Below are 27,109 nucleotides of genomic sequence, written 5' to 3'. Positions count from 1 at the left end.
GTCTAACCAACCATTCCCCAATCACAGTGGACAATTTCTTACCCCTTGTCATTACCCATACCAATTACTCTGAGTAGAATGCCCTTTCTACCTATTTTTATTTATCTGAAGTCTATCTATTCTTCATAGCCTAACACAAATGCCACCCCTTCTCTGTGATATCATTCTACACTAAAAATTAATCGCTCATCTTGTACATTCTCAAAATACTATCACTCTCCATAGCATTTATTTCATCCTGCCACATATTAGAGATCAGGGGTCTCCAACCCCCACCTCCAGCCCCATACCATTCCCATGGCCTATTAGGAAGCGGGCTGCACAGCAGGAGGTGAGTGGTAGGCAAGTGAACATTACCACCTGAGCTCTGCCTCCTGTCAGATCAATGCTGGCATTAGATTCTCATAGGAATGCGAACCCTATTATGAACTGCACGTGTGAGGGACTGAGGCTGCATGCTTCTTATGAGAATCTAATTCCTGATGATCTGAGTGGAACAGTTTCATGCTACAACCATCTCCCCACCACCCCATCCTTGGATAAACTGTCTTTCATGAAACCAGTCCTTGGTGCCAAAAACGATGAGGATCACTGTTATAGATTGTTCTGTACATGTTAATCAGGGTCAACTTTCTAGTTATTTCTATATCTTCCTCGGGCACAGTGTTTTATACATAGCAGGTATTTAATAAGTATTTGTAAACATGCACTTAAACAATGGCTTTTTTCATATATTTCTCAGATCTATAAATCTTTATAAAACTATTTTGGATTCTTAAATAAAATAACTGAACTTCTTGGAATACATGATCATTTAAAACTCAATAGATTTTTCAGAGGGTTGAAACAGGGTAGCCCATTATCTTTATTTGACCTATCCCCACCCAAATAAAAAAATTAAACAGTTACCTTTTCAACATCTGAGAGAGAACTTAGTGATTGATTTTGAAGAACCTCTGGCGCAGTGAATGCTCGAAGATCCTGACTGGAAATATTTTCATCTGTAAATGACACACTACCAGATGGCAGCAACAGCAGAGACCATGGAGAAATGATGAAGCCAAGGGCAGCAGGATCAGCTAGGCTTACTGGTTTGTAATTGCACCAAAATAAAAAAAAAAAAGAGGAAGAAAATTGTTTAAAATTATAATCACAGGAAACAGCAATCACTTCAATGGATAATCCAGCCTATTTGTATAGATGTTAATGAGTAGTTAACATATACCAAATCAACATGCTACAAAAAGACTGGGATTCATATAAATACAACAGGTAGCATTATTAACAACAATGCCTTGATTTGGCTTAATTTTTCAAAATCTGGATAGCAGATCCTAGAAACTAGAAATAGAGCCCTTTCATTGTTTGTCTTAAGAATTAAACTTGGTTCAAATGTTTTATCACAGGGATATATAGATATAGGATAAGGATTAATAGCTCTTTAACTTATTATGAATTATGCATTCCTTTAAGAAACCGGTGAAAGGTGTGGTTTCTCTCTCAAGGACATTGCCCATAAATATAAAGCTCTGTATAAATTCTGAAGTTTTATGGATCTACTTATAAGCCATTTATAGATTCCCAAGTTAGGATTCCGATTTAGACTATAGTGTCCTGAAATGGATAGAAATCAATTCCTTTGAAAATTCCTATTAGGCATTCACAAGGTTTCTAACTACAATGAAATGTCTTGAGTCAAAGTATATATTTTGCTTGAATTTAGATTTTATCTTATTTACATGTGTTCATTATTTCACTAGCATTTCAGGCAGCTTGTTTTGTACTACCAAATATGATCAATGAGGTCTCTTAACTGTTTGTTTTAATGCTTGGCTGTATAGACGTCCAAGAGCTCACACCTAAGAGTATTAACAAAAATATATTCCCTAGACACCAGCAGGCCTCCATCTAAAAGTAAAGCTGTACTTTAGGCTCAACAAAACAGACTGATTAGAATAAACTTCATTTTGTCCCTCATCTCAAAAGTAAGTTAATACAGGTTTTAAGAAAACTGCTAGGTGAACTTGGTTACAGACTCAAGATAACAGCTATAGAAAAATCACAAAAGGCCTATGACTGAAATTCCATTATTCAATCTGAATAAGTTATACTGATATCACTCTGTCAAATGATAAGACATCGACAGAAGTTTATGCAAAAGTTTATCATACAGTATCTACACTTTCCTGAAAACAATCAGAACTGAATTTTTTTTTATCAGAACTGAATCATTCTGACTTTTTAACCTCTATCTATCATCAACATGATCACAATATGACTTATGATTAAAAAGTAAACTACTAAGAGTCATTCCTCCTTTGAAGGTTAAAAATCTACATTTTTATGAATCTGAGACATGTCTTTAATAATGGTGTCAAAGAAGAAAAATGTGTTTGAATGCATCTTTTAATCAGTCACCACATCTTAGGTTGCACTGAAGTGATGTTATAGACCAATGGTCCTCAAAGCCTTAACCAATCATACATCAGACTTCTGAAACTTAGTTCACAATTGTTATTGCCAAATACATTTCAATGAATCATTTCAATTAATCATCACAGCTCACAGTCTTAGGTGTATGCTGTTGTATTTTACAGTTACTGTACAAGTTTTCTGTTGAAAGCCGCCCCTTAGTTATTTCATACACAGAGAACACACAATCTAGCTAGAAAAGAACTGACAAAGCAAAACAATATTTCCCTTGCCAAAAGATACCATTCAAAACCGTGATTTCATGTCACAGATATTATAAAACAATCTAAAATCAATTTATGTCAAATTATCAACTAAGGGGAACAAATACTGGGAGACCAATTGGGAAGGCAATGCAGTAATAATCTGGTGTGAGATGATGATGGCCTATAAGCACAGTGGTGGCAACAGAGGTGGTGAGAAACTGCTGGAAACTGAAGATGTTTTAGAGGTAGTGACAACAGAATTTCCTGACAGATTGGATGTGGAATGACAGAAAAAGAAGACTCAGAAAAAGAAGACTCTGGATGACATCAAAGTTTTGATCTGAGTAATTGGAAGGACAGAGTGCCATCAACAGAGATTGTCTAAAATAGTGCAGGCTGCTGAGGTGGGGGTTAGGAGGTGGCGGCAGGAATTAGAACTTTGGGACCTATTATATTTAAGATATCTGTTATATATTCAAATGGGGATGTCAATTAGGCAATTTGATCTGAAATGTGGGATAAAAATCATAATTACAGATATATATTTTGGGAGTTGCTGGCCTACTGGATGGTATTTAAAGCCATGTGACTTGATGAGGTCATAAAAAAAAAAAAAAGAATTAAGATAGAAAAGAAATGAAGACCAAGGGGACTGAGGCCTGGGGTATGCCAACATGAAGGCTGCTCCTTCTTGGTTTTTTTTTTTTTTTTTTCCAGATTCTTCCTCTTCTCTTGGAGACTGATGCATGTATGGTGCTGTAACTTCCCTCTAACACTTCTTTTACTCAGCACTGCCAATCTCCATCCCACTATTTTAATTAATTCTACTTACTAGACTTTCTGTCCAGTTCTCTAGTACCTAATTCCTGAATCTAAGTTAGGAAGCTGGGATTCTGTCATGGCTAATTCCAGATTGTCTTTCTTTTGGAGGCAAAAGTATGATTTTGGGTGTAACTGTTACCACTTCAAATTTATAAATGATTGTGGATCACAGCTAACACAGAGGCCTGAATGCCACCTAAAAGCCTAAATGTCAAAAGCCTAAATTTTGCCTGTCCTGTCACTGTGGATTCTGGTATCCACCTAGACCAGAAAAGAGCTTGCTGCATTCCTCCTCTTCATCTTTGGCTACAGACTGATGCTCTCCCCTCCTCAGCATGGGAGCACCAATCAGAAACTGCCAAAGGTGAAAGCAATTCATAATTCCTTATCACTATAAAATGAAGAGATTTATTCACTTACCAGCACAACCAAGGTCAGTAAACTGATTATTACTCAGTTAAGAACTACATATATCTCTCCTTTTTTATTAAGTTGTATTTTGTTTTTAAGGGACACATAATCATACTTATTTATAGGGTATAGTGTAATGTTTTGGTACATATATACAATGTGTAATGATGAAACTGTATATTTCAACTTTTATACAATATATTGTTTGCTTTTATTGAACATTTAAAGTATATCTTTATTTTAAGCACCATATATATATACATATACATATATATATACATATACATATATATATATATATATATATATATATATATATATAAACATCTTCCCAATATTACAGGTCATTTGCTAATAGAGTCTAAAGTATTATTGGGGAGATAATATGTACATAAATACAAGATAGAAAGTATTAGGTATCTAAGGAAAAAAAGAGTTTGGAGGATAGCAAATTACTTCAGCTACAATAAAGAATTAATTTCTTTTTTTATATGTGGCCCTTTAATAGGTAAGACTTGACCATGGCTAAGATTAGGATTCTAAAAAGAAGAAATGGCCAAAGCAAAGGCATGTGGGTCAGGAAATTACTAAGTTTGTACAAAGAACAGCAAGAATTTTGGGCAGAGAAATGGTGAAGAGCAGTGAGAAACAGAATTACCAAGAAGGATCACACCTTTGCTTGTTAAAAAAAATACACACAGGCTGGGCGCAGTAGCTCATGCCTGTAATCCCAGCACTTTGGGAGGCTGAGGTGGGTGGATCACCTGAGGTCAGGGTTCAAGACCAGCCTGGCCAACATAGAGAAACCCTGTCTCTACTAAAAAAAAAAAGAAAAAAAAATTAGCAGGTGAGGTGGCGGGTACCTGTAATCCCAGCTACTCAGGAGGCTGAGGCAGGAGAATCACTTGAACCTGAGAGGCAGAGGTTGCAGTGAGCCGAGATCACACCACTGCACTCCAGCCTGGGTGACAGAGTAAGACTCTGTCTCAAAAAAAAAAAAAAGAAAGAAAGAAAAATGAGAAATTACACAAATATATTCAAATGTGATTTTTAAATGGCTTGTAATAAAGTTAAAGCAACTGTGACAACAAACTGCTGTCAAATTCTCTAAACACACACATGACATTTAAGTACTAGACTGTTGAGAAAACATAGTGAAACCACAGAAAATATTTTTAAATAATTTTAAAGGGTTATGCAAACCTGAAAGTAAGGGAATTTAGAGTTGTGGCTAGAATCAGTCTTTAATTCACTCATCTTGTCTAACTAAAAAGAAGAAATTTAAAGCAATGTATTTAAAATCCTTCAAAAAATGCTAACAAAATGATATTTAAAAATGGATTCTAGAAGCTTGTAATTCCATTCACTGTGTTTTAATTGTGTGCTAACTGCATTCAAGAATGCTATTATGAAAGAGCAAATCTGATATGAATTGATTCCAGTAGTCTAATGATTATGGATTTTACCAACATTCCACAGAAAAGTTGCTTAAACAGAATTTCAAGCAGCTAGAGGCAAGGTTAAGGATAAGCAGAAATTTGATATGCAATGTAACACCTTAGAGCTTCTTTCCAATGTTCTTTTAAACTAAGATCATTTTATGTTCATCCATTTTTTTTCCCTGAGGGTTCTTGCCGTTTCCTTTACATTGTCCCCTTATTTTTCATCTTCCACATATACTATTAAAAATCAGGGAAATAATCTTAAATAGGCAACAAACATGGTAAGGAAACACTAATCAAAAGTATCAGGAAATCATTTTGAGACTCAGAACGACAACGACACCATTTTGATCGGAAAAATCCCTTTGCCTATTCAAGCACAAGAAATTAGTCTTCCTATTTTATATGTTCTGTTAGGGTTTCTGGCAAAAATGTATGCAGAGGCCACTGTTCCAAACTCTGAAGGATTTGATAAAGTCCCTCTATAATATGGAATTCTCTCAAAAATTCAGTCCATATGTTCATACAATATATACATTGTTAAATCAATAATCTGGTATAACAATGCACAAACAGAAAATAAAAGGTTTAGAATAGTTCCCCTATATCTTAACATTTTCTTGATAGTAAGTTTTGTGATAAATTATTTAAGGTTCACTGGAAATTGTAGTATATGCTAGAAGTTGATTACAAAATAAAGCTGTATTAATTCCTCAAAAGTTTTGTTACTACTTTAAAAAAACTTCTGTTTGTCTAATACCATACAGGATAGAATAGCAACCCTTTGTTGAAAATAAAATTGTGTAAACGATTGAAATTGATATCTACAATGACGTAAATTGATAATCATAGTCTCTTTAAAGACATTTTACATGTAAGTTTTCTTGGTATAGCTAATCATGCAACATCATTTACTAAACTCCTATGAGCCTTTGGTTCTGAGGAATTTATATTCTGGTGGTAGTTGGTCAGACCTTGCTAATCACCCAGATCCCTAAACTCACCTAGAAGATTTGGAAAGATACTGATATAGGAGTTAAAAAGGAATTATTTAGGCAGATAGTGAGAGTAAGGAAGTCCTCAGTAAGGTTTTCCTTTAATGAAAAGCAGTACCAAAACCATTTTCTTTTCTAACAGAGCAGCCTGTACAATTGAGCTGCCGACAGACAAACAAGCTGGAAGCTTGCACGGGTGAATACTGGCAGCTGTGCCAATAGGAAAAGGTTACCTGGGACTAGACATGTTCAAAATGGCGGCTCCATCTTCCCTTCTCTTTGCCAGCCACCTGTACAGCAAGTAGCAGATAACATGGTGCCGGCCAAGTGGAAAGTCCATTTGCATAATAAGATTTGGACGGGGTGGCCAGACTTCACCATGCACCATGTAAACATCACACCTGGTCCAGCCAATCTGTGGGCCCTATATAGATCAGATACCGCCTCCTCAAGCCTGCCTATAAAATTTGGTACACTCCCATTCCAGGCTAGAATTCCATTTCAGGAGTCTCTTTTTCTTCTCTCACTCTCTCTCTCTAGAAAAACGAAAATGTTTTTGTAACCCTGTTTTGACATATTTCTCCTAGAATAAAAGTGGTTTAAGGATACAAATTATAATTTCCCTAAAGATCAGGTACAATGCCATTATAATTATCTAATTGAAATATTTGCAAAAATTAATTTGTTTCCCATTTTAAATCTATACCACAGGTCCACAACCTTTTTAAGTTGCTCTTCTAGAGAGAGTGAGTGAGAGAGAAAGAGAGAGAGAGACAGACAGAGAGAGAGAGAGAGAGAAGAGAGAGAAGACAGAAGAGAGAAGAGAGAACTGTTCTCCTTTCTCTTTCTTTTGCCTATTAAAACCTCCGCTCCTAAACTCACTCCTTATGTGTGTCCCTGTCCTTAATCTTCCTGGTGCGAGTCTACGAACCTCGTGTATTTACCCCAGACAACGATGCCGCTTCAATATCAGAGAAACTGTCAGCTTCATTTCATTCTTTTTATAGTAGCTGACTTCAGTAATTTAAGTATGTAGTCTTATTTTACTGAGAGACAGTACAGTGTAAGCCAGAATCCCTGGATTCAAATCCCAAGTTTGATATTTAGGGTTTATACAGTGATCTTCAGTAAGTTATTTAGCACCTCTGTGCCTGAATTTCCTTATTTATAAAAATCATTGTCACATCATAGATAAGGCTGCTGTGAGGATTAATGAAAAAACAAAAACCAAAACCAAAGACTTAGAACAGTTCCTGGCATACAGCAGTAAGTGCCATATAAAAGTGGTGACTGTTATTATTTAATAAACCTTGTCTCAAAGATACCAGTTGTAGACTACACAGCTAAGAAAATTCACTCCTTGAATTTGTCCTCAATCACCTACTTAGCATTTTCCCCCCACAGAAGACAAAGAGCGTATCATCCATGACAAGTACTGTAGTTTCAGAATAATAGATTTAATTCTCAAACTGTTCTATTCTAGATCTTTGGGAAATTTTGTTGGCATCTTTTACATAGAAAAAAACGTGAGAAATACAAATGATTTAAGGTACAAAGTATCCCCAAATATCAATTTGTTCTTTAATTAAAATTAATTTCTTGGGGAATATCCTTTTTGTAAGTAGTCTGTTTATTACTTATTACATGGCATTCCTAGTTAGTATAGATCCTCAATTTAGAACAATTGCTTTAAGATTTGATGATCAAACCAATTAGTACTTATTGAGTAACTACATTTGTCAAATTGGTATTTTACTATACATAGTCATTAACTTTAGGTAAAACATGACTTGTTAAATGAAGACATTTATTTGAATGCACATTATCAGTACAGTATCAGCATAGTTTTAGAAATTTTGTTTGTAATACAAGTTGCAGTATTCTAATAACATGAAATCATGCAAACTTGTTACTCCAAATTGGTCTGTTTCATGAATAGGAGATAAAAGATATTTTTATTTCTTAATGATGACATTAGCCACACAAACACATACATTTTCTCTCTTTTTAAAATGACTAAACACAAGCAAGCTGCTTGCCCAAACCACAACCACTGGAATCTTGGTATGGCTACTGATCAAATAGGCTTTCAGTAGTTGTGTTTTGTTATGTACTTCCAGAACTACGCTACTTGGCAACAAAACACTAATGAAACAAGTGATATACAGACAATCTATATTAGTAAAACCAAATTGGTTATTATTAAAAGTAACAAAGCTTAAGTGATTGGACAATGTGGATAGAGGGAAGCAGGTCTCTTGCTTTCTTCTTCAGCAGGCCTGCCTGGCCACCTGATTCAAGCAGCATGAAAGAAATAGTAGCAGTTCCTTTCATTCCTCCTTCCTTTCTTATCATATGCTGAGGAGCTGCTCACTTTATTCTTTTGAAATACTATGGTTCCTCTTTGATTTGCCTTTCACTTCCACCTTTTCCACCAACTGCTTTATGCTTACCATCAATAAAAACTGTCTCTCTCAAAATTATATGCCAAAATACTGAAAAAAAGTTTTTGTAACTCTGTTTTCACATATTTCTTCTAGAATAAAAGTGGTTTAAGGATACAAATTATAATTTCCCTAAAGATCAGGTACAATGCCATTATAATTATCTAACTGAAATATTTGTAAGAAAAAGATTTTGTTTCCTATTTAAAATCTATACCACACAGATCCACAACCTTTTAAAGTTGCCCTTCTGCCCTGCTTGAGAATAACTTACTAATTTGGACTTTGCTGACCACACACACACAACTATTTTGGAGTTACACTATCAAGAAAAGCAAAGTTTTCTTTCAACTTTCAAATACCAGAAACTCTAAATTATTCACCCAGAGAATACTCTTGATCTTTATTCTCCAATCTCTTTTAGTTACATTTTCAAGTATGATTTAAGAAAAGAGTCAGCTTGGCTTATTTGAATACTGAAACAAACTTATTTACAATGTCTGACTTTGGGAGTTTAAGGTAATTAAGAAACCATGCAGGCTTTCTGTTTTCTGATCCACTGAGGACTTTGTGTGAATTCTGGAGACAGAGCACGGGAATCTACACAGTATTTTTAAATAACTTCCTGGAGATTCCAATATGTGTACCAACCTACCCTACATGCAAATAAAAACCACTGCTCTCATTAGGGACATTAAAATGGTATCACTAATTAAGTTGCTTCTTGACCTTGTACTTGCTCCAATTATATGTCAATTAACTGGTATTAAATATATAATAAGATGAGATATGTATAACTTTATATTCTTTCCTGATGCTTTTTGTTTGCTTGTTTTGCAGCTTACAAAGCTGTAAGTAAGGCATTTTACAGGAGATACAGCAAGCTGGAAAGTGTTACAAGTAACTATTTTATCCAAATTATAGCTATGCCATTTTATTAGAAAGGCAGAATAACTATCAGTAATTTCAGACTACAAATGAGACCTAAATAGCTCTTCTCTATTTATAATATGGAAGCTGATTAAAGAGTACCAAATTGAGACTGCCACTGACATTTAGAAATAAATTGCCTTATCCACTGATGGGGTTCAGAACATACTGCCCCAAATTATGGCACCCTGGTATTTGAGAAAACCACAGAAGCAGGAAGGTCACTCTCTGACCTTCTCCCACCCTTTTCCTCTGAAATAGGACATAAGACCTTCATTCAAGAGGTGCCCTTTGTATAGCTGGAGGAAAGAAACATCCTCATCTCTGAAGACACAAGGACACAAAGAAGAATCTGATCAAAAAGGCTGTGCTAAGTTTCCCCCAGTTTACCATTAGATCACACTTTATTATCAAATTATACTCTCAATCCCATCCACTTCTCCACCAAACAGTGCAAAACCCCCCACAGGTTTAATTATTCCTTTGGGTTTTCAATTCCAAAGGCTCTTGTGTTACATAAAACTTATATACCATAAATTTGTATGCTTTTCTCTTGTTAATCTGTCTTTTATTACAGGGGCTTCAGCCATGAACCTAGCAATGGATAAGAAAAAGACATTTCTTTTCCCCTACACCACTTAATTAAACATTAACTTCATTTGGCTTTTTCTATCTCATTCCCAAAGTAAAATAAACTACAAATGAACTTCCTAAGCATTTTGTTTCTTCTGTAACACTTTCTGTATTTACTCATTTATTTTTAAGAGTTGGGGTCTCACTCTGTCACCCAGGCTGGAGAGCAGTGGTGCAATCATAGCTGGCTGCATCCCCAAACTTCTGGGCTCAAGCAATCCTCCTGCTTCTGCTTCCAAGTAGCTGTGGTAAGTGCCTGTAATCCAACACTTTCTATAAATCCAATAAATATCCATAGTGTATGAGGTGAGCACCTTTAATCTCTCACCCTGTCTGATATACAAATGCATTAGGCATACAACCAGTACCTCAAGGTCATGGAATTCATATCCATTTTTTTATTTCCCTGAAGAGTACCCTGAAGAGTAGCAAAACTACTCTATGTATATGTAATATTTTAGCTGCAGACTTCTAAAAGACAGTTTGCTTAAAAGTGGTTTCTTTTTAAAAATATAACAGCTGGGCACGGTGGCTCACGCCTGTAATCCCAGCACTTTGAGAGGCCAAGGCAGGTGGATCATGAGGTCAAGAGATCAAGACCATCCTGGCCAACATGGTAAAATCCCATCTCTACTAAAATTACAAAAATTAGCTGGGCGTAGTGGTGCGCGCTTGTAGTCTCAGCTACTTGGGAGGCTGAGGCAGGAGAATTGCTTGAACCTGGGAGGCAAAGGTTGCAGTGAGCCGAGATTGCGCCACCATACTCCAGTCTGGTGACAGAGTGAGACTCCGTTTCAAATAAATAAATAAATAAATAAGAAATAAAAATATAACAATCATATCTTATTTGACCATCTTGTTAAAGCAGCTATAAAAATGTTAACTATGAATGGTAAATTATATTTAAAAACTTGATCTTATTGTTAGCTTAACAATTTTGTCAAAGCAATTTTGGAATGATGTGCTAAGCCTTTTAAAATGCTAGTATTTCTGTTGCCACCTAACAATTTCATTATAGCCTCTGTAGATTTTACAGCTGCCAAATTACATTTTGCCAGACAAAATAAACTACAACAGAGATAATTACCAATAAAAAAAAGTTTTACAGTAAAGGACTTTTATAAAGCAGCAGGTTTTTTATTTTATTTTTTGCAAGTGCAGACAAAGTTTCAAAAGAGATCTTTTTTCTTCCACCTCTGCAATCTGCATAAATCTTGGGGGTGGGGGTGTAAGAGGAGCAGATACAGAATTTAAAGAATAACTCAGTGATTTCATTTTACTTTCAAGGGCCTGAAATTTATACAAAGACAGAAACATCAATAATACCAAGGGTGACTGGCATTTATTTCATTTTTGGAGAACTGGATGAAAAGGTCAATGAAGAATAGTATATTTTTAGTTTCCAGAGGAAAAAATATATATATCTTTCCAGAGAGAAACTGGCTTTGTCTCGTGTTTACATGGAACCACGTTCTCTGTAGGTACTCATGAAAAATATTTTTCTGATCACTAATGCCATTCTCTGCTGTTACTGACATATCTCCCTCACCCCTCTCTGCCCTGCCACTTACGTTGTAAAGACATTTTCCTTCTCAAAAAGAAAAGGAGGAAGGAAGATTATTTGAATGGTAAACTATTCAATTTTAAAAAAATAGTATACATTTCTTATAAAAATGGTAACTATGACTGACACACATCACCCCAAGAAAGTAAAATTTTAACTTGTTACTACATGATACAAGGTGTAAAGCTCTCTTTTAATTTCTATATTGGAGAAAAGATATTGAGAAATACCTGTAAAATGTTTTCTGTAAAAACCTTAGTTACATAATCTGAATGTCTCACAGAATGTTGAGTAAAAGAAGTCAGACACCCAAGAGTTCACATTGTATGATTCTATTTTTATGATGTTCAAAACCAGGCAAACAGTACCTGTGTGGTATGTCATAGCAGTGATTACCCTTGGTAAACAAGAATTGACTAGGAGGGAACATGAGGGAGCCTTCCAGGTACTGAAAATACTCTGTATCTGAATCTGAGTGGTGACTATATGAGTGTGTACATTCATAAAATTAATCAGGCTGTACAATTAAGACTAATGCTGTTTGCAATATATGTTATACCTCAACAATAATAAAATCTCTGTTAAGTATAAAAATTTAAACAATAAATATAGTGAGTAAAAGTAACATTTATTACCAAGGATAGGACTAGAGAAGATGAACTGTAGCAACTCTCCTATCTAACTGTATGGCTATTTAAATTTATAAAACTGGCTGTTTAGAACATCTGAAGTCAAAATAATTTTAAATTAAAACACAGAGTATTGACTGTGTTTGTGGGGAAGGGGTTGTTTGCTACAAGCGAGTCATATACTTATCAAATAACCTACATTATTCATATTAAGCATCTTAGATATTAAATTTAATTTTGTGTTTTACAGTTTGTTTCCAGGGAACAAATGGGTAATTTCACATAGTTCAAACACATTTAACTTGAAGGACCTGTTAATTCTGGAGTTACAAATGCAGGGCAAGATGTAGCATGTCAAAGAGAACTGATACACCCTCTTAATCAACCAAATTATGGCTATAGATAATAAGGAATATAATATTAAGGCACTCGTTAGGATTTGATCTTTTAAAAGCTGCATACCCTGTACAAAGATTTACTTTAAAAGTTTTAACCCATAAAAACTTTCTATATTTCCTATAAAGTCTTTTTTTAAAAAAAAACCTCAGGAAATCAATTTGAAGTTCATGCTTTGGCTGTCTTCTTATGATTTAATTGTGTTACTTATTCTCCTTTGTTTCTACCAGATTGGAAGTTCTACATTTTCTTTTTTATTTTGTGATTATTGCCAAAAACTTTAAGGATATTTGAACTATGCAAACTCTAAGGCCAATTATAGATATTATTCTCATAAACAGATCAACCCTTAGACTGCTTTAACTCCTATCACCTACATCTGTCTCTCATACTACTGTTTTACTTATAATTTTAAATTTGAGATGATTGCTGTTGATGTTTTATACAGCCATTGATTGCTTAGATTGATCATCAAGTTGACTGATTCTTTTGCTTACAGTTCCTTCTTGAACCTTTGTCTTCCTTCTGGGTTTTATTTCCTTCTTCCTGAAATACATAAGTACTCAGTTTTCACATGAAAATGTTTTGTTTTGACCTTAATCTTGAACCAAAGTTTAGACATCAAATTCTATCTATACATTCCAATGCAGTGGCTATCAGCCACGTGTGACTTTTAAGTTTTTTGTTTTGTTTTTGAGACAGATTCTTACTCTGTCACCCAGGCTGGAGTGCGGTGTCTTGATCTCGGCTCGCTGCAACTTCCGCCTCCCAGGTTCAAGTAATTCTCCTGCTTCAGCCTCCTGAGTAGCTGGGACTACAGGTATGCACCACCACGCCCAGCTAATTTTTGTATTTATAGTGGATTGGGGTTTCACCACGTTGGCCAGCCTGGTTTTGAACTCCTGACATCAGATGATCCACCCACTTTGGCTTCCAAAAGTGCTGGGATTACAGGTGTGAGCCACTACGCCTGGTCACTTTTAAAATTTTGAAATGTGGCTTCTGTACCTGAGGGATTGAGTTTTTAATTTATTTAAAATTTAATTTTCAGATGAACACTTAATCAGATATTAGCAAACTTCTAAGTATGATTATAACAACTTAGGCATGTAAATTACTTTTTCATCTGTATATTTTATGAAATGTAAATATTTTTGATAAAATTTAGAGTCTGAATTGGCATATGCTATGAGTGTTAGATTTTGATGACGACTTAGTACAAATAAAGTGTACAACATCTTACTAATACTTTTTCATACCAGTTACATATGAAAATAAAATTTTTAATATATTGGATTAAATAGAACATAGAAATTAATTTCATCTATCTCTTTTAATCCTTTTAATGCAGGTCATAGAGAACATTAAATTATACATGATGTTTACGATATTTCTATTAGACAATGTTATTGTAGGTTGTTATAGTGATAATATTTTATCTTTTTTCTTAAAATAATTATGATGTATCCTCACAGCAGTTTTAAGATTCTATTTCTTAGTGAAATTAAGCAGTTTTAAGAATTTATTTAATTCTACCAAATTCTGACCTTATTTTTACTGTTCAGTCTGCTCTTAAGCTAATTCTTTTTTCTTTGTAGATAATTCAGCTTTCTTTTTCTCTCTGACTGCTTTAAAAACCTTCTGCTTGTTTATGGTGTCCTATACTTCCAATCCCATTGATCTATGTGGAGAATTTTTTTAAGAATTTTGACTGTGACTTATAGCTTCTAGAATTTGAAGATCTACATATTTTATCAGTTCTCAAAAATTATCAACTATTATATCTTCATTAATTGTTCTGTTTCCTATCCTCTTGGTTTTCCTTTCAGAACTCAGAGGTATGTTGGACCTTCTCATTCAATGCCCCATAAACCTGAACTTTCTCCTATTTTTAGTATTAGGGTGATCTCTTCAGCCCTATTTTCTAGTTTACTAATTTTATGTTTGAAAAGAAAATAGAAGTTTTTAAAAATAACCAGGAAGAAGGAGACAGAGCAAGATGGCCAAATAGAACCCTGAGCAATAATCCCCCATCAGGAACACTAAATTGAACAAACCATCCACGCAAGAAGGCACCTTCATAAGAACAAAAAAGTCAGGTGAGTGATAAAAGTACCTATGTTCAAACCAGGCACTTTTTATCAAGGAAAGAGGCACTCAAGAGTGTAGGAGAGACAGTCGTGCATTGACTACATCAATTCCAGGCAGTGCAGTGAGGAGACAGAGTCTATGTGCTTGGAGGAGACATTGAAGTCAGCGGGGGACTGTACAATGGAGCTCAGTGCTGCTCTGTCACAGCAGAACACAACACAGGTAGGAATTCTGTCAATGCCTATGAGGGAGCATTCAGACCACAAGTGGGCTAGAGGGGAATCCCCAACTCCAGCGAGAAGAACCCAGTTTCAGGCCAGTGGGGCTTCACAACCAGCTGACTAAAGTGACCTGGACCACAGAATAAATTTGAGTGGCAGTCAGACCACAAGGACTGCAGTCCTAGGGCAAACCCTGGTGCTGCACTAGTCTCAGAGGCAGTGGACTTGGGATGCAACCCAGTGCAAAACCAACTGTGGCAGCTAAGGGAGTGCCTGCATCACCCCTCCCCAACTCCAGGCAGTGCAGCTCTTGGGGAGACTCCCTCCATGTGGAGATGGAGTGGGAAGAGCACAGAGGACTTTGTCTCACAACTTGGGTACCAACTTGGCAGATTCCTGAAGCCCCCAATTCCAAGTCTTTGCTCCTAGATGGTGTTTCTAGACCCATTCTGGGCCAGAAGAAAATGCACTGTCCTGACGGAACGACTCAGTCCCAGTCGGATTCACCACCTGCTGACTAAAGTGGTTATGGTCCTTGAATAAAGATCAGCAGCAGCTAGGCGGTAGTGGCCATGTGTCTTGGGTGAACCCCAGTACCGTGCTGGTCTGCAAGCCTTCAGGTGAGACTCTGCAGTGTCAGCTGTGGTGATCACAGGAAAGTCTGTGTCACCTCTCCCTCCACTCCAGGCAGCCTAGTACAGAGAGAGGTTCCTTCTGACTGGGGAAAAGAGAGAAAAGAGAGCAAGTGGCTTTGCCTGCTAACCTAGGGAATCTTCCTTATCTTATCCAAGTTCACCAAGTCAGCGTTATTTAGGGGGCTGCAAGAGTCGCAGTGCTCCTGGGCTTAGGGCGCCCCCTAGTGCTGAAATGGCTGCAGTAATTGCAGGCTTAGATGAATTCATGGAAAGTCTTGTCAAGAAAGTTGGATACAAACAAGACTAGACTGCAAAGATTGGAATATATACTTAACTCTTCAATGCCTAGACATCAATGAACGTCCGAAAGCATCAGGGACACACAAGGAAACATGACTTCACCAAATGGACTAAATAAGGCACTAGTGACCAGTCTTGGAGTGATGAAGATATTCCTTTCAGAAAGGAAATTCAAAATAGTTCTCTAGAGGAAACTCAATGAACATCAAGAAAATAAGAGAAAGAATTCAGATTTCTATCAGAGAAATTTAACAAAGAGATTAAAATTTAAAAAATCAAGCAGAAATTCTGGAACTGAAAAATTCAAACAAACTGAAAAATGCATCAGAGAATCTCAACAGCAGAACTGATCAAGCAGAAGAAAAAAACTGATGAGTTCAACAACAGGCTATATGGAAATACACAGTCAGGGGGAAAACAAGAAAGAAAAAAAAAGAATAAAACTTGGCTACAAGAGCTGGAAAATAACCTCAAAAGGGCAAATCTAAGAATTATTGGCCTTAAAGAGGATATAAAGAGAGTGCAATAGAAAGTTTAATAACAGAGAACTTCTCAAACCTACAGTATGAATATCCAAGTACAAAAAGATCAAAGAACACCAAGAAGATTTAACTCAAACAAAACTACCTCAAGGTATATAATAATCAAACTCAAAGGAGAAGGATAAAGAAAGGGTCCAAAAAGCAGCAAGAGAAAAGATACAAATAACATATAAAGGAGCTCTGACATGTCTGACAGCAGAATTCCTACTGGACACCTAACTCACAGGCCAGGAGGGCCTCTGACACATTCAAAATGCTGAAGGAAAAATCTGTTCCAACCTAGAGTATTATATCTAGCAAAATTATCCTTCAAACATGAAGGAGAGATAAAGACTTTCCCAGACAAAGAAAAGCTGATGGATTTTGTAGCACCAGACGTGTCTTACAAAAAATGTTAAAGAGAGGTCTTCAATATGGAAGAATGTTTATGAGCAACAAGAAATCATCTGACAGAATAAAATTCACTGGTGATAATAAGTACACAAAAAATACAGAATACTCTAACACTGTAATTGTTGTGTATAAATCATGCATATTTTAGTAGACTAAAAGAAAAACCCATCAAAAACAATAACTACAATAACTTTTAAAGAGAAAGCATTAGCAAACCAAACCCAAAATTAGTAGTATAAAAGAAAGATCAGAGCAAAAATAATTAAAATTGAGATTTAAAAAAAATACAAAAGATCAACCAAACAAAAAAATTGGATATCTTTGGGTTTTGTTTTTTTTTTTTTTTGCTTTTTGTTTTTAACAGATGGCCCAACACTATGTTGCCCAAGAATACAGTGGCTATTCACAGGTGTGATCATAGTGCACTGAAGCCTCAAACTCCTAGTCTCAGCTGATCCAATTCTTCTGCCTCAGCCTCCTGTGTAGCTTGGACCACAGATGTGTGCCACTGCACCTGGCTAATTGGTTTTTTGAAAAGATAAACAAAATTGACAAACTTTTAGCCAAGGTAAGAAAAAAAAGCGACAAGACCCAATTAAATAAAAGCAGAGATGAAAAAGGAGACATTACAACTGATATCACAGAAATTCAAAGGATCATTAGAGACTACTAGGAGAAACAATATCCCAATAAATTGGAAAACCTAGAAGAAATGGATCAATTCCTAGAAACATACACCCAACCAAGACTGAACCATGAAGAAATCCAAGTAACAATAGACCAATAACAAGTAATGAGGTAAGAGCAGTAGTAAAAGGTCTCCCATCAAAGAAAAGCCCAGGACCTGATGGCTTCACTGCTGAATTCTACTAAACTTTTAAAAAAGTAATACAAACCCTATTCAAATGATTCCAATAAATCAAAGAGGTGGGAATACTTTCAAACTCATTCTCTGAAGCTAGTATTACCCTGATATTAAAACCAGACAAAAATACATGAGGAAGGAAGGAAGCAAGGGAGGGAGGGAGGGAGAGAGGGAGGGAAACTAACTACAGACCAGTATTACTGATAAAAAGAAATGCAAAAATCCTCAACAAAATACTAGCAATCTGAATTAAACAACACAATAAAAGGATCATTCATTATGTTCAGGTGGGATTCATCCCAGGGATGGAAGGATAGTTCAACATGGGCAAATCATTAAATGGGAGATATCATATCAACAGAATGAAAGACAAAAACCATATGATCATTTCAATACATGCTGTAAAAGCATTCAATAAAATTAAACATCTCTTCATAATAAAAACTCTCAGCAAACAGTATAGAAGGAACATACCTCAACATGATCAAGGCCATATATGACAAACCCACAGCTAGTACTGAATGGGGAAAAACTGAAAGCTTTTCCTCTAAGATCCATTAACAAGATAAGGATGCCTACTTCCACTTTTATTCAAAATAGAATTAGAAGTTCTAGCCAGAGCAATTAGATAAGAGAAATAATAAAGAACATCCAAATTGGAAAAGAAGAAGTCAAGTTATTCTTACCAGCAAATGATATGATCTTGTATTTAGAAAAACCTAAACGCTCTACCAGAAAACTTTTGGAACTGATAAACAAATTCAGTAAAGCTAAGGGATACAAAACTCAACATACAAAAATCTGTAGCATTTCTATACCATTAGCAAACAATATGACAAATTAAGAAAGTAATTCCATTTACAAGTGCTACATATAAAATAAAATACCTAGGAATAAACTTAACCAAAGAAGTAGAAGATCTCTACAATTAAAACTATAAAACAGGCCGGTTGCAATGGCTTATGCCTGTAATTCCAGCCCTTTGGGAGGCTGAGGCAGGTGGATAGTCTGAGTTCAGGAATTTGAGACCAGCCTGGGCAACGTGGTGAAACCCCTTCTCTACAAACAGATACAAAACTCAGCCAGGCATGACGCATGTCTGCAGTCCCAGCTCCTCAGGAGGCTGAGATGGGAGGATCACTTGAGCCTGTCTTGCTGGGTGTGGTGGTGGGCGCCTGTAATCCCAGCTACTTGTGAAGCTGAGGCAGGGAGAATCACTTGAACCCAGGAGGCAGAGGCTGCAGTGAGCCAAGATCATGCCTTTGGACTCCAGCCTGGGTGACAGAGCAAGATTCCACCACAAAACAAAACAAAATAAAACAAAACAGTGATGAAAATTAATTGAAGAGGATACACAAAAATGGATGGATACTCCATGTTCATGGATTGGACTAATCAATATTGTTTAAATGTTTAAATAAAAATGAACCAAGCATGACACACGTCTGTAGTTGACATGCGTTTAGATATGACACGTTTAGACATGATGCATGTCTAAAGCAATCTACAGATTCAATACAATCACTACTAGGATATCAATGAAATTCTTCACAGAAATAGAACAACATCTTAAAATTTATATGGAATCACAAAAGACCCAGAATAGCCAAAGCAATCTTGAGCAAAAAGAACAAAGCTAGAAACATCACATTACCTGACTTCAAATTATACTACAAAGCTATAGATACCAAAACAGCATAGTACTAGCATAGAAACAGACACATAGGCAAAGGAAAAAGAATAGACAACCCAGAAATAAATTCGTACATTCACAGTGAACTGACTTTTGACTAAGCTGCCAGGAACATATATTAGAGAAAGGACAGTCTCTTCGATAAATGATGCTGGGTAAACTGAATATCCATATGTCAAAGAATGAAGATAGACTCCTATCTCTTGCCATATACAAAAATCAAATCAAAATAGATTAAAGACTTAAATCTAAGACCTGGAACAATGAAACTACTAGGAAAAAACATTGGGGAAAAACCCTAGGGCACTGGTGTGCACAAAGATCTCTTGTGTAAGATCTCAGAAGTACAGGCAACCAAACTATTTTTGTTCACAGCAAAATTGAACAAATAGGATCACATCAGGCTAAAAAGCTTCTGCGTAGGAAAGGAAACAACAAAAAGACAACCCACAGAATGGGAGAAATATTTGTAAACTATCCATCTGATAGATTAATAACCAGAATATATAAGGAACCCAAACAACTTAAGAGAAAAAAACAAATAATCCCATTAAAAAGTGGGCAAAGGATCTGAACAGACATTTCTGAAAGGAAGACATACAAACAGCCAACAAGTATATAAAAAATGCTCAAAATCATTAATCAGAGAAATTTAAAGCTACAATGAAGTATCAGCTCACTCTAGTTAAAATGACTTGTATAAAAAAGAAAGGCAATAATAAATGATGGTGAGGATGAGGAGAAAGGGGAACCCTTGTATACTATTGGTGGGAATGTAAATTACTACAGCCACTATGGAGGATAGTATGGAAAAAAAAAAAATGCAACTACCATATGATTCAGCAATCCCACTGCTAGGCATCTATCCCAAACAAAGGAAATCAGTGTATCAAAGAGATATCTTCACTCTCATGTTTACGGCAGCACTACTCACCATAGCCAAGTTACGGAATCATCTCAAGTATCTATCAACAGATGAATGGGTATAGAAAATGTGGCATATATACACAACAGATATTATTCAGCCATATTAAAAGAATAAAATTCTTTCATTTGCAACAACATGGATGGAACTGTAGGACATTATGTTAAGTGAAACAAGCCAGGTACAGAAAGACAAATTTCACATGTTCTCACTCATAGGTGGGAGCTTCAAAAATAAAATTGAACTCACGGAGATAGAGAGTAAAATGATGGTTACCAGAAACTGGGAAGGTTAGTAGGGAAGGGGGATAAAGAGAGGATGGTTAATGGGTATAAAAATAGTTAGAAAGAAAAAATAAGATGTAATGTTTAGTAGTACAATAGGGCAACTGCAATTAAGAATTTATTGCATATTTCAAAATAACTAAGAGTAGAATTTGAATGTTCTTAATACAAAGAAATGATAAATGCTTGAGGTGATGAATACCCCAGCTACCCTGATTTGACCATTACACACTGTATGCTTTTTTCAAAATATCACATGTACCTCAAAAATAACTAGTATGTAGGCATAATAATTAAAAATAAAAATGGCTGGGCGCAGTGGCTCACGCCTGTAATCCCAGCACTTTGGGAGGCCGAGGCGGCCGGATCATGAGGTCAGGAGATCAAGACCATCCTGGCTAAGAAGGTGAAACCCCGTCTCTACTAAAAGTACAAAAATTAAACGGGTGTGGTGGCGGGTGCCTGTGGTCCCAGCTACTCAGCAGGCTGAGGCAGGAGAATGGTGTGAACCTGGGAGGCGGAGCTTGCAGTGAGCCAAGATTGCGCCACTGCACTCCAGCCTGGGCAACAGAGCAAGACGCCATCTCAAAAAAAATAAAAAAATACAAATAAATAAATAAATAATCATAATCTGTTTAATATATTGAAGATCTCCACTGAGGTTTTAAATTTAGTCACCACATATTTTATTTCTAGATGTTTTATTATTATTTTTCATTCTGCCTGTATTCATTTTTTGGGGTTGCTATAACAAAGTACCATAGAATGGATGACTTAAGTTAAAGAAATTTATTTTCTCACAATTCTGCACTTTTGTAAAAGTGCAAAATCAAGGTGCTGCCAGGGTTGGTTTCTTCTGAGGACTCTCTTCTTGGCTTATAGGTGGCCATCTTCTCCCTGTATCTTCTCATAGTTTTCCTTCTGTATGTGTTTATGTCCTAATTTCCTCTTCTTATACAGACACTAGTCATATGGGATTAGGCCCCACCTTAATAACTGTATTTTAACATTATTAGCTCTTTGAAAACCCTATCTTCGATACAGTCCTATTTTGAGGTATCAGGGGTTAGGACTTCACGAATTTTTGAGGAACACAATCCCATAACATTGTCTATTTTTAATGTTTTCAGTGTTCTGAATTTTTTTCATTAAAAAAAATGTTTTTAGTCATTTTAAAAACTAAACTCCATAAACTAATTTAAATATACTTATTAGAAAATTCTATTATACACATATTTTAAAGGTGGGTAGTCTACTCCTGCTGATCTACAAAGAGAAAAAATGAACATTTGGCTCAAAAAAGTCAGGTATAGCATTTGACTGAAAAACATTTTTCTTTTAAAAACACAGTTTAAAATTAAGAAAAAACATCAAGCTCTAAATTTAAACAATTTTTGAAAAAATATTTGACGATACTCCTTTTTGTTAAGCAGATTTGTTAGGGAATAACTGACATACAATAATTGTACATACTAAAAGAGCACAATTTGATGTTCTGACATATGAATAAGCCTGTGAAACTATTATGGCAATCAAATCAAGATAATTAATATGTCCATAACCTCTAAAAGTTTTCTCATGATCTTTTATAATTCCCTGCTTCATCCCCATCATCTCTCATCCCTAAACCACTGGTCTGCTTTGTCACTACAGCTTAGTTTGTATGTTTTAGAGTTTTAGATTAGAATCATATAGAACGTACTATTTTTTGTCTGACTTCCTTCACTCAACATAATTATTTTGAGATTAATCGATGCTGTTGCATGTATCAATAGTTCACTCCTTTTTACTGACGTGTAGCATTTCATTATATGAATATATCACAATGTGTTTATCTATTCACTTGTTGATAGACATTTGTATCGTTTCCAGCTTTTGGTTACCACAAAGAAATGTGCTATGAACATTCATGTACAAGTCTTTGTGTGGACATATGGTTTCATCTCTTTTAAGTAACTAGGAATGTATATGGCAGGTTTATTTAACTTTTAAAGAAACTATCAGTTTCCCAAATGTAAAGCTGTATCATTTTACATTTCCACTAGCAGTCTATGAAACTTCCAGTCGCTGGCTGGGCACAGTGGCTTATGCCTATAATCCTAGCACTTTGGGAGGCCGAGGTGGGCAGAAGATGATTTGAGGCCAGGAGTTCCAGACCAGCCTGGCCAAGATGGCAAAATCCCATCTTTACTAAAATACAAGGAAATAGCCAGCTGGGTATGGTGGCACACTCCTGTGATCCCAGCTACTTGAGAGGCTGAGGTGGAAGGATCACTTGAACCTGGGATGCAGAGGTTGCAGTGAGCCAAGATCTCACCATTGTTCTCCAGCCTGGGCAACAGAGGGAAACTCTGTCTTAAAAAAAAAAAAAAAAAAAATTGCAAATATTTTCTCCCAGTGTAGGTCTTTTCCTTTCATTCTCTTAACAATATGTTTAGAAGAGTGGATGTTTTTGATTCTAATGAAGTCCACTGTATCTCTTTTTTTCTTTTATGGATCATACATTTGTCTTATTTACATCTCTGCCTAATTCAGGGACACAACTACTGTCTCATTTTTTTTAAGAACTTTAATTTTTGGTATATGGATATCCAATTATTACAGCACCATTCATTTAAAATAGCATCGTTTCTTTCTTGCAAATCAATTGACCATATAGGTGTGGATTTATTTCTGGACGCTATTATGTTCAATTGATCTAGTTGTTTATTTTGATTACTGTAGCTTGATAATAAATCTTGAGACCAGGTAGTGAGAGTCCTCAAACATTGTTCTTTTTTCAAAGTTGTTTTGGCTACAGTAAGTCCACTGAATTTCCATAAGAATTTTACAATCCACTTGTCATTTTCTACAAAAAAATATAGACTGTTGGAATTGCACTGAATCTAGAGATCAGTTTAGAGAAAATTGACATCTGAACAATACTGAGTCTTTCAATATAGGAACACACTGTAGCTCTCTATCTATTTAGGTATTCTTTAATTTCTCTCAGCACTGTGTTTTAGTTTTTGTTACATAGGCCTTCATATCTTTTGTCAGGTTTATTTCTAATTTTTTCATATTGTTAAATTTTGTATTCCATATTTTACTTTTTTTTTTTAACTATTTCTAAATGGTAAAAGAGTTGTTTTTTGCATATTGATCTTGTATCTTTCAACTCGTTAAACATTTATGAGTTCAAGTGGCGTTTTTTGGATTCTATCAAATTTTCTATACAGAACATGTCATATTCAAATACATACAGTTTTACTTTTTTCTAATCTGGATGCCTTTTGTCTTGTTTTATTTGCACTAGTTGGAACTTAGAATACAATGTTCAATATAAGTAATGAGAGCAGATACGCTTGATCTATTCCTGATCTCAGGGGAAGAGTCAATGATTTACCAGTATGATGTGAAGATACCTGTTATTAGGTTGAGGTAGTTCCTTTCTATTCCTATATGAGAGTTTTTTTTCCTTTTCTTTTTTTTTTTTTTTGAGACAGGGTCTCATTCTGTTGCCCAGGCTGGAGTGCAGTGGTGTTATCTTGGCTCACTGCAACCTCCTGAGCTCAAGCCATCCTCTTGAATAGCTGGGACTACAGGTGTATGTCACCACGCCTGACTAATTTTTGTATTTTTTGTAGAGACGGGGTTTTCACCATGTTTCGCAGGCTGGTCATGAACTCCTGAACTCAAGCAGCTCACACCTGTAATCCCAGCACTTTGGGAGGCTGAAGCAGGAGGGACATATTGGTTTGTAGTTTTATTTTCTCTAATGTATTTGTCTGATTTTGAAATCATAGTAATGCTGCCCTCATAGAATGAGTTGGGAAGTATACCTTTCTCTTCAATGTTCTAATAGTGTTTGTATAGAATGCTATTATTTTTTCCTTACATTTTTAGTAGAATTCCCTAGTGAAACAACATGGGCCTGGAATTTTCTTTGTGGAGTATTTTAAACTATAAATTAAATCATCTTGGCCAGGTGTGGTGGCGAGCGGGTCACCTGAGGGGCAGGAGTTCAAGACCAGCCTGGCAAACATGGCGAAACTATGTCTCTACTAAAAATACAAAAAAAAATTAGCCAAACGTGGTAGCACACACCTGTAGTCCCAGCTACTCGGGAGGCTGAGGCAGGAGAATAGCTTGAACCTGGGAGGCAGAGGTTATAGTGAGCCAAGATCACACCACTGCACTTCAGCCTGAGTGGCAGAGTGAGACTCTGTCTTCAAAAAGAAAAAATCAATCATCTTAATAGATATACAGCAATGAGGCTGTCTTTTTTTTTCTTGAGTGAGCTTTGGTAGTTGCGTCTTTTAAGGTGTCCATTTCATGTAAGTTGTTGAATACTTCCAACAATTTGTTCATCATTTTCCCTTATTTTTTTTAATAACTACAGAATCTGAAATCATGTCACCTGATACTGTTTTTGTAAACCTCCTGTTGCTGTATTCCTAAGAGTGCTATCAATTTTTAAACTTTATTTTTTTATACATGAAATGATTTTATAGCTCTAAATAGGTGTAAGTTCATAATGACTTGCTTTAAAATAGTTATTTCTGCTCTGCCAATACTAACTCCTATAAGTCATTTAAACTGGGCTTTGTTTCCTTATCTCTAAGATAATTAGTTAGACTGAACAGATTAAAATCTTTTCAGCTCTAAGAGTTTGATTCCATAAATTAAAAAATATGTGTGTGGTTCTGAGTTTATGCAGATATTTCTTATATATACTTTTTCATTTTAGTAGCAAGAGAATTTTCCTGAAAGTATTTATGCAATAAAAGTAATTGTATAAAAAATAGAACATAATATTCACTAAATTTTGCTGATATTATTTAATAGATTTATTCCCTAATAAGATTTTTTAAAGTTATCTATAAATTCTAATTTTTAAGCACTTTTTTAGGAGTGAAGTCTGATATTTGTCTTAGCTTTCTATAGTAATTTGTCATTTTCACTATAATAAGATTTTATAAAAATGAAATACAGCCAAATAATTATATATGCTCTGTCCTCTACAATCTGATCCAAATTTGTCTTTCAAAGAATATAAGAAACACAACGTGGTCTTTCAATGTTCCCAGGGCACTTGCTGGTATCTGTTGGAACTTTTTAATGTAGACAATGAACCTGGCTTGCTTTTAATATTTCTCTTTCTCAAATGCTTTATTCTATTATTTTTTTGTTTTTGTTTCTGTTTTTTGTTTTTTGTTTTTTCGAGATGGAGTCTCGCTCTGTCGCCTAGGCTGGAGTGCAGTGGTGGGATCTCGGCTCACTGCAAGCTCCGCCTCCCGGGTTCACGCCATTCTCCAGCCTCTGGAGCAGCTGGGACTACAGGCGCCCTCCACCACACCCGGCTAATTTTTGTATTTTTTAGTAGAGACAGGGTTTCACCGTGGTCTGGATCTCCTGACCTCGTGATTCGCCTGCCTCGGCCTCCCAAAGTGCTGGGATTACAGGCGTGAGCCCCCGCGCCCAGCCTATTCTATCATCTTTTTAACTGTTTATTGAAATTACTCATTTCATTAATTATTCTTTTATTTATTAAATAGGGAACCAGAAGTGACTACTTATAAAGGGATTTATATCCTTGCCTAAGTCAGGGAAATTCAGTCTCTTCCTCTGACTAATCAATCAAACTAACACCCTAAAACCTCAAGATTCGAAAGAGCTGTTTTCTGCAGAGAGCAACAGTTCCATAACAACAACAACAACAACAAAAAATACTGTTTTGGACAATTACTACAGTTGTAAGCTAAGTTTTCCAAGGTAGCAATAACCTCACTTTTAAAGATTATTCATAAAAGGCAAGAGAATAGCATTTTTTTTTATTATGTAGGAACACTGAGCTCCTACATGAATTCATCCATGATATAAAAGTTAAAATCTTAAATGTATATATGTTTTTCTGACATAAGCTAGGATTCTCAATCGGTTAAAAAGATGAAGTGGGCCAGGTGCGGTGGCTCACGTTTGTAATCCCAGCACTTGAACAGGTTAAGGTGGGTGGATCACCTGAAGTCAGGAGTTCAAGACCAGTCTGGCCAACGTGGTAAAACCCCGTCTCTACTAAAATTAGCCGGGTGTGGTGGCACATGCCTGCAATCTCAGCTACTCAGGAGGCTGAGACACAAAAATCACTTGAGCCTGGGAGGTGGAGGTTGCAGTGAGCTAAGATTGCACCACTGCACTCCAGCCTGAGTGACAGAGTGAGACTTCATCTCAAAAAAA

At 35.8% G+C, this 27,109-nt stretch overlaps 1 protein-coding gene across 5 annotated transcripts in view; it reads right to left on the bottom strand.

The window, feature by feature from the left end:
• The window catches only part of PTPN13 (protein tyrosine phosphatase, non-receptor type 13 (APO-1/CD95 (Fas)-associated phosphatase)), a 226,789-nt gene that overhangs the window by 150,513 nt on the left and 49,167 nt on the right, over positions 1-27,109 (bottom strand). For all 5 annotated transcript variants that reach the window (XM_011951790.1, XM_011951791.1, XM_011951792.1 and 2 more), the window contains exon 3: positions 910-1,088. In XM_011951790.1, coding sequence (XP_011807180.1) covers positions 910-1,088 — 179 coding nt within the window. The remainder of the gene's footprint in view (positions 1-909; positions 1,089-27,109) is intronic.

This window comes from Colobus angolensis, unplaced genomic scaffold (assembly GCF_000951035.1).
Source record: "Colobus angolensis palliatus isolate OR3802 unplaced genomic scaffold, Cang.pa_1.0 Scaffold328, whole genome shotgun sequence".
Classification (NCBI taxonomy): Eukaryota; Metazoa; Chordata; class Mammalia; order Primates; family Cercopithecidae; genus Colobus; species Colobus angolensis.
The sequence above is the reverse complement of the archived record's forward strand: the minus strand, read 5'-3'. Positions and strand labels throughout refer to the sequence as shown.